Source organism: Molossus molossus, unplaced genomic scaffold (assembly GCF_014108415.1).
Source record: "Molossus molossus isolate mMolMol1 unplaced genomic scaffold, mMolMol1.p scaffold_m16_p_1, whole genome shotgun sequence".
Taxonomy (NCBI): Eukaryota; Metazoa; Chordata; class Mammalia; order Chiroptera; family Molossidae; genus Molossus; species Molossus molossus.
The window spans coordinates 11357472-11366937 of NW_023425344.1; the positions used below are offsets into that span (position 1 = coordinate 11357472).

Genomic DNA, 9466 nt, shown 5'->3' on the forward strand with positions numbered 1-9466 from the left:
ACACCTTACAAATATCCATCAGAAAAGAACTGGCCAATTTACATTAATGGAGAAAGGGTCTCAAACTTGTTTTTCAACAAATACTTAAGATTCTAGGTTGCAACTGAATTATAAAGGTGACTGAGTATGTAGGGTAGAAGATATGACTAAAAGGAGACTCAAGAATTTTGGGCAATGTGTGCAATTGAGAAGTAAAAATAGATGCAAATGGTTGGGCTGTCTAAAGAAGAAACTAGAAAAACAAATAGGGAATAAGCAGTCTGGTAGACTATGATCAACTAATTGAACATGGTCAGGACCTTTTACTTGATGAAAAAGAACAAATGGGAGATACGACTGCTTTGTAAACTACAAAATCAAAGCAGCTATTTCCAAAAATGATTTAATATAGGTTATAAGCTAAACTGAAGGACAGTAAAACCAGCACTGCAGGTATTGATATAAACCAGAATCTTACCTGAATCTGCCCAAGTGCATTTACTGTATTATAAAAACTGAATCCAGGAGATATTTTTTAAAAAGTAATAATAACTTGGCAACACATTAGGGTAAAGAAGAAAAAAAAAGCAGCAAATATAAAGTAAGCAGGATAGGGTTGTTGCCAATTGTGGAAAAACTCTATGAAAGGAAAGGAAAAAAGATGTTTAGAAAAGTGATTCCTACTATGGCATTATTTTGTTACCTTAGTTTCCTAGAGGGAGCAGTAGGTTGGTCTGGGCCTATTTACATTGTCTTACCTATATTCTGTGGTGAAAAACAAAAACAAAACAAAAAAAGTCTTTTGAATGAATTATGTAATAATATGTTCCGACCCAACTATGGACTCTCATAAAGTTAAATGAGTCCCCAAAATGTTGAACCTATAATCTTGGTGCTCTAACCAACTGCTATCTATCACCTATGAATGCTGGCCATACGTACACCAAAAAGAAGAACTGTTATCAAAAAAGAAAAAGAAACTCCATACATAAAAAGCGTAGATATTACAATTGAAAGACTAGATTTACTAATAAGGAAGAAGTTACATATCCAAATATCAACATGCCTTTGTTGCTCCTCCCAGGACAGCACTGTGATAGAAGAACCAGGGTTAGAAGTCATACAAGTCAGGGGAACATACAGGACACAATAAACATCAACTCGTCAGGGTGCACAGCCAAGCAGGAAGGGGTGCACACATGTAGTCAGCCAAAGAAAGTAGCGTAGACACATAGAGACAGCTCCATGAAGAAAGGAGGCTATACTATGCTTCCACCAGTCTATAGCCCGAAATTAACATCTGCAAAAACACAACATTCACACACTGCTGGGTCCCAAAGGTGGCAGAATTTTACACTTCTGAGTATAAAATAATCCAGGACCATTCAGAATTTTAAATTTTACATGCAAAATTCATTGCTATACTTATTTTATAAAGAAATTTGGATATATGCCTTAACCATCCAACTACTCATTATCATCATTCCATTTGTCTAATACATGCTATTAGGCAGTGGGTCATAATTTACATCTTTTTAAGAGGATAAAAAACGTGCTAGTGCTTGGAAAAATACTTGTACAGCCAAGGTTTTAGGCAGTTAACCAACCATACCAATCCTCATCAAATCCAGATTTCTAAGTAAATCCACTCTTCTGGAATTTACACTGCAATAATGACAAGATGAGCTAGACATTGTTAGTGGAAAGTCAAAAGAGCAGGAAGCCAGAAGCAGCCAGAAAGAGGTATTAGATTGACTATCTAGAATTTTATTTACCTTGGCTATTCCGTCTTTAAGTGTTAAAGCTCTAAGAAGTACTCCCATAACTTCTTCAGAGGTTAAAAATAAAGAAAACAAATATTCTCTGACACTGACACTACTGATTATAGATGGGGAAGGTAGTCTGGAAGAAAGTCCACTCTACAAACACTTTCAGAGTGCACATCTCTATAATACAGCAATGAGGTTAACGTTAAACATAAAATAGAGAGCAAATAACAATAAAGAGTAGCTTTATTATGATATACATATCATATATTAATATTAGATTATATATATCTTAAAAATAAATTTAAACTAATTTGTATTGTTACTACAAAGCCAAAATATTCCTTAGAATGTAAGGCATCAAATGTCTTTTGGTCTCTTCATATACAAAAAGCCAGGATTAGGCTAAATGATACACTGTGATTCTAAAACTCTATGACTCTGGCTCTATAATAGCCTTGAATACAGATCATTCAAGCCCTTACTATTTTTTCCTCTAACATGCCTCATGATCTTTTTATTGTTCATCAGCATTCCTGCCAGAAAGAATCTATTGGCAAAATGTTAAATCTCAAGCCTGCTAATAACCTGTGTAAATCAATAATAATAGCAATATTTTTGGAATATTTATATAGATACATATTAACATATATCAACATAATTAATTCTCAAACAATCTCATTATCTCCAATTTACAAATAAGAAACTAAAGTACTGACAGGTTAAGTAACTTGGTCCACACTGTAAGTGGTAATGCAAGGATACAAACGCTGGTGGTACTCTAGTTCCCAAAGCCTATACTTTTATGTGCTATAGTATACTATCCAAATAAAAGAGTTGGGGGAAAATAAATTAAGCTACAAGTTTGGCTATTATCAACAGTTTTGAAATAAGTAGTACCACAGTAATTAAGAGTTGCCTGGAGCTGCTACACTATAGAACTGTGTTATCCAATGAGGTACCCACATAAAGTGTGGCTAGTACAAATTCAGATGTGCTATATGTGTAAAATACCTGATTTCTAGAACTCAATATTAAAAGAGAATGTAAAATAATTTATTAATAAGTTTATATGGACTAATGCTAAAATTTTCGAGTATATAGGCTATTAAAATTGCTTTGTTAATGTGGTTACTAGAAAAATTTAAATTATGCATTTTGCTCCCATTATACTTCTACTGGATTTATAGAATAATTATAATAAAATCTTCACCATTTTGTTTTGCAGTTACAACCTTAGGCAAATCAACTACACTGCTTATTAGTTTCCATCTTAGAAAAATGAGTTTAAAAACACTCCTGAAACCTAGTATTCAGATTTTGGTATCTAAATGTATTTTCCACTAAGGGCGCCTTAGAAAAATTGCTGATGTCAAGGTTGGGATAGGTAGAGTAAAAGATGACCCTGAAATATGTTGTTTTGGTAAGAAGGAAGTGGTTAAAAAAAAAAAAAATCACTGGGTGGGGAAGGGTAATGAAAAGGTGTGATTTGTCAAAAAAAAAACAACACTGGAATCAGTTTGATGAGGCTCCCACTGGACAAACCTAGGACAATTCAGGAATAAAAATAATGAGAGTAATAAATTTATTTAATCATTGATTAAATTAGAATCCATGAGTTCATACTTACAAAAATAACTGAATAAATACATAAATAAGTAAATGAATAAATTAATGAGATGGGAAAGATTGCTTTATGACAATATTAACTACTAATTATTGAAGAAATAATGAAGTTAGAAACTCATGAATAGATGTTAAAATTTGTAGATGAGATTATGTAAATATCCCATTTGTCAAAGTATTTTCCCCCAAATTACATATTGATTACAAAGGGATAAATGATGACTTTTCAGGGAGAAGTATAGAGAATAATGCTTTAACCAAATCTTTAAAGCCAACAACATGAACCTCAAGATACGACATACTAAGAAGCACAAAATATCTCTTCATAGGTATTACTGGCAAAAATGCATGACCAATCTAATCATGAGAAAACAACAGACAAATTCAAATGGAGATACATTCTACGAAATAACTATTCTGTACTTTTCAAAAATGTCAAGGTCAAGAAATACAAGAGAAGCTGAGGAAGTGTTCCAGATTGAAAGAGACTGAAAAGAGATCAGACAACGAAATGCAATGTACAATCCTGCACTAAGGGGAGGAAAGCTTACAGCTAAAATAGAAAAATAGATAACATTTGAATATGGATTATGATTTAGATAACAATATTACATCAATGTTAAATCTCCTGGTTTTAATAACTACACTGTGGTTAGGTAAGCAGATTGTCTTTGATTTTAGAAAATATACACTGAAGAATTTAGGAGCAGAGAGGTACAGTATCTGTAAATTTCCCTCAAATTATTCCGAAAGAAGATAGATGGGTGGAGGGAGGGAAGAAAGGAGGGGGGGAGAATGATATGGATATAAGGCAAGAATGATAATGCAAATGCAGCAAAATATAACACAATTACGGAAAGTGGGTAAGGGTATATAGGAGTTCCTTGTACTATTCTTCCAACTTTTCTTTTAACTTGAAATTATATCAAAATAAAAAATAAAACAATAAAAACAAAGAACTTGGTCTATCTCCCAGATCAAATATCCTAACAGACCATAGAACTTCTGACAGTATTTAAAATTACATTAATGTATTTCTTTTCTCTTGGACTGTATTTTGTTTTAAATTTTGTAACTTATTAGTTACTAATTATATTATATATTCCATAAGATTCAGGACTATATGTTATATCCTCAATATTATACCAAGTACTAAAATACTGTTTATCATATCCAATAAGCACTAAAACATTTGTTAGATGAGCATACTCAAAATTATAGCATAGTATATGATGATTATAGAAAAATAATCAAATTATAAAAAGTACCACATTGTAAAAAGAGGTATTAATTGGGACATAGAGCATATAGGACAATTCTTCAATTAAATTATAAAAAAGGAATAAATCATAGTCATAAATCTAAAGAGATGAGTTCCACAAATAGAGACAGGCAAACATCATTTTCCTTATCAAGAGTTACATATCTTAGCTAACTACACCCATGATCAATTTTCCCCCCATAAAATTAGAATACCATGTATGTTATAAAACAATGAATCAGATTAAAGACTTACTCTAAGAATTTAAATTTAAAACTTCACTACTGGGTCAATATTAACTTGCTGTATAACCACTAAGGCGCTGCTTACAATTTCTTTATCTCATTTAAAAATAACACTTTTGAATCATTTTCTTTCCCAAAGGCAGAAGGATAATATTTTATAAAAATGATTTCAAGCCATAAGAGCACTGAATATGCAATACAGAAATATATATACACACATGTTCACACGCATACAAACACATGCAAAAGAATAAGAATATGGCTTTTAACAAATATGTTTACAAAGTGAAATACTTACAAAGTGAATGTAAGAACATTAACAGTAAAAGGTAAATTAAAATAAGTACACAAACTACACTTAATCCCAATTCACACTATGAATAGGTGCTTCACATATAGGGTACTGAAAAAACCCAATCAACAAGTGTATATCCTGCTTAAAAGAGTTTTATTGTTTATTTAAAAATAACAATGACAAAAACAAGTATGAGATGGGTCTTACTAGGTCTCCTGACCAGGACTGGGACTGTGGGAAACAATTCTCAAACATAGCTAGAGTCCAGTTAAAAATTTCCTTTCAAATACAGTACAACTATATGTTAGATTAACAATGTAATACAGAGATTGCATATTAGACATAACAACATTAGCAATTTTCAATGTCTCCCAATCCTACTTCAATACTCAAGTAGGTAAGGCGGAAAGTCCTTTTTCCCATCAAATCAAATTATTTTTTAGTTTAATTAAAATTTGACTATTTTTTAAATATACATATTTTTTAAATATAGAGTATCTATATAAGCAAAAAGATGAGGGGATAAAAACCCTCAAGGATTCAAAAACATAAAATTGACCAAAGACATCGTCAAATCACTGCGTGCCTCAGGAAAACTTAACACAATACTATCTCGAGCCACTGTTACAATGCTGTTATCCTGCCTGATTCTAAATCAACGTCAACAATTTCTAAACAGGCTGTCAGTGTAAGAGATCTTTACATAAGCAATTATAAAAATGGGTCCATTTTGTATTCAGGAAGCACTAGTAACACTTAGCTTAACATTTTTATATAAAGATTACCGTGAGGTTTTTGTACACATTTTTAAAGAACTAAAATCACTTATGAGTACTCCTCTAAAGCTATTTCCTAGAATGACACCAAAACATATTTTATAAGGATAAACAGTAAATTGCTTAAACATAACTTAAATGCCCCTAATCAGAGCAATCTTCTTTCCCGTACGTTCTCCTACGTCCACCGTACTCTGCAGTGCCCACTTTGGAGTTGAAGTTGTACTAGTTTATCCTACGACGATCTCCTTTTTCACTACCGGAAAACAAGAAGGATCTTCATCCAAGCGCTAACCAAACAAATCAGAGGGGGGTGGGGGAAAGGGGCGCGAGGTGGCGCAAGAACAGATGGAAACAAGGTAACAGAGCTGTTTTCTTAAGGCACTAAGGTTAGTGCCTCAATTCCAAATGCCAAGATTTACTCGCCAATCGAGCCAGCTGCTACCACTATCCACTCTTCTTCCGCTACACTCTTACCCCAAACCCTCTTCCAAAACAAACACGCACAGCACACCTCATCCCATCACCCGAGCTGTCCCCTTCCTGCCCACTGAACCAACCTGCTGGATAACAGCTCCACGCACAAGTCCCACTCAGACCAAAAGGCGACAGCGGCAAGGTCGAGAGGTCGCACCACCTCCCGCCACCCCGAGCAACCTGCAGAATGACAGCTCCGAGCCCAGAAGTTTGAAGCAAAACGATTCCGACCCCACCAAATGGGAAGACCGAATGGCAACAGAATGGGGATAGGAGGTGGGGACAGCGGTGCGCGTGAGTGCAGAGACGGGTCCATCACATGACAGTAAAAGAGGACCAGAGTCGTCGGGGCGTCCACACGGAGAAGGGGGGCGAGGGTGTCATCGCTATAGCAACAGCCCCCCCTTCCCCCGCCGTCCAGACTTCCAAAGAGGGAGGAAGAACTTCAAATCCCAACCGTCAGCGCTCGAGCGGCTCCTTCTTAAAGGGGTACACACAGCGCCGCCGCCGCCGCCAGGCGCGAGAGGGCAGAGTAAGGCGCCCCCGCCCCTCGGGCGACGCCCCCGCTGCCCCTAGCCCCACGCCGGCCCACCCGTGACCCCAGCCCCGCGAGCGCCCGGGGGATCGCCCGGGTCCCCCTTGCCTGGAACTCGGTCGCGTCGGCCGGCCCGGCCCCCGGCGGCGAGAAGGGGGTGTGTGTGCGCCCGGTGGGGGCGCGGACCAGCCCGCCTTTCTCCCGCTGGCCCTGCCCGCCGGCTCCCCTCAGCCCGGGCGCCGACCCGCTGGGCCGCTTCCTCCCTCCTGACAGGGGGGACGCCGGGGGCGAGGGGCGCCGAGGAGTTTCGGGGACAGCGCGAGCGAGCGGTTTCCTCCGGGGCTCGGCGAGCGGGTCCGAACTAACAGTTCCTGGGGAGCCCAACAGCTAGGAAGGGGACGGGGAAGGAGCGTGGACCGCGCCGGGCGAGGAGCCCCCAGACAAAAGGCGAGCGCCGGGGCCGCCGCGCCGCCGCCGCTCCCATCTCGCTCCCCCATTGAACTGACCCGAACGGGAGATTCAACTAAACCCCTGAGCCACAAACTCCTCCGGCTGTGGCAGATGTCGCCGCGCGGAGCCGGGGCCCCGGCCCGTGTCTCTCTTACCTACACAGTGCATGAGGCGGTGGCGCCAAGAGTCGAGTTCCCGCCGGAATCCTCTCCTCTCCGCCGCGCACCGAGGGCTCCGGCACTGAGCGGCGGCGGCGGCGGCAGCGGCGGCGGCGGCAGCGGCCATTCTCTCTCTTCCCTTGTCCATCTGCGTCCCGCGTCACGCGCCCTCATTTACATACGAGCGGCGCAGGCACGAGGCAGGGGCGCGAGCCCTCGGCGCGAGCCCCGGAGCGCGCGCCCCCCGGAGGGGGGTTGATTGACACGTGTCACTACCTTCCCTCTGCCTTTCCCTCCCCCTCCCACCGCTCCCTCTGGGAGAGGCGGGGAGGGAGCGAAAGGAGAAGGAAGCAACCTGCCGCTTCCGCTGACCCCGCCTCCCCATCCACTCTTCGCTCCCTCCTCCCCTCCGGAGTTTACTCAAGCGAGCCATACGGCTCCCGCCGCCCGCGAAAACCCAGAGCGAGAGCTGGAGGCTCCAAGCCCGGCCAAGAACCGGCGTGCTATGGAGCGGACTAACAACTCCTCCCTTCAGCCTTCCCGGCGCGACTCGAGCTGCACGGAGACTTCACTTCCCAGGCTCCGTTGCGCCTGAGTCCCAGGGTAGAGCTGGACGCCGCGGCGCCAAGCATGCTGGTCCTTGTAGTCCAGCAAGGATGGGCACGCTTCAGTCCTTCCACACTTGGGCTTGTTTGCGCTGCGAGGTCTGTGAACTTGGCCTTCGCCGCCCTGCGCCCAGGACTGCGCTCTCCCGGCGTTGCCCGGTCTGGCCAAGCCGCCTCAGCTTCCTTAGGTTCCGCTGTAGACGGGCGGTGAAAACCGCAAGAGTTGACAGCTCCTTCATGGTTCAAGCTCCACTCTGTGCTTTAAGTGCTGGAAACTTTTTGGGGTCACTGTCATCCCGTCGCTGCAGGAAAAAAGCAAGGGAAACATTCGGCCGCGTCCCAAATACCTGCCGAATATCCAGAGAGATCCCGCAGTAACATCAGTTTCCAGGGCGAAGAGATTTCGGAAACTGAGAATATGTGTAAGGGTTAGTGGAAAGATGCGGGGCTTTTCACCGAAAAATTATTTACGAGGGGGACTGGATGAAAACCCCCAAAGGGGAAACTTTTTATCCTCCGCAAAATCTTCTGGAGGACAGCGACCCACTGAGACTTCTGTACCGTGGCATCTTTCGCTTGCCTGACTCTAGTACAGTATGTGACATGGGATTTAGCACTTGACAAATGTTATGAAATGAATTCTGCGCCGTACTAGAGAAAATATTTTTTCTTCTTCAGAGAGAGCTTTTTATGTAATATAAACTTCCGTGACTTTTTTTTACCTTTGCACCACAGCAACTGTGCACGTGTTTCTTTTAATGTGCAGGGTACCGAATTCAAAGTTTACTGAGAAGTTCTGTGTCTTACTGGAAATTTATGCACAAGTATATGGAAAATATGTTTTAATTCTTCCTGGAAACTCCTATGAACTCTGAGTTCAGTACCACCCTTCTTGTTTTGTGGCTATCCTTGTCCACCTTTCCTTGTTTGTTTTTTTCCTACAAGGAAGTATTTCATTGCTCATCATTACCTCTTGATAGTGAAGATGTAATTTTACATTTTCACAGATTAAGAAAATGAAATTTTAAATATCATAATCACCTTTCTAGAATGGTCACAATTGGAGAGGTAAAATCACTTGTGAAGGTGCTCTAGGAATCATTAGTGGATGGTTTTAGTTACTGATTCATTATAATTGCCAGGATGATTAGCATTTGTAGCTTTCCTGATCAATTTTACAGTTTATAGTGCAGCAACAATCGGTAACAAAGGAACCACATTTTTGGATGTGGTAGGGGGTGGAGCTTCATAGCAGGTATTTGTCACCAAGTAACCAGGTCACTTGTCGATTGG

General features: G+C 40.8%; 1 protein-coding gene across 9 annotated transcripts in view; it reads right to left on the minus strand.

Annotated features, from left to right (window-relative positions):
• The window catches only part of LCORL (ligand dependent nuclear receptor corepressor like), a 143321-nt gene extending 135481 nt beyond the window's left edge, over positions 1-7840 (minus strand). For 5 of the 9 annotated variants that reach the window (XM_036251930.1, XM_036251868.1, XM_036251895.1 and 2 more), the window contains exon 1: positions 7566-7840. In XM_036251930.1, coding sequence (XP_036107823.1) covers positions 7566-7716 — 151 coding nt within the window. In that variant the 5' untranslated portion in view covers positions 7717-7840. The remainder of the gene's footprint in view (positions 1-7565) is intronic. The other 4 variants (XR_004958321.1, XM_036251957.1, XM_036251878.1 and 1 more) reach the window with 3 other exon arrangements.
• Between the last annotated feature and the right edge of the window lie 1626 nt (positions 7841-9466).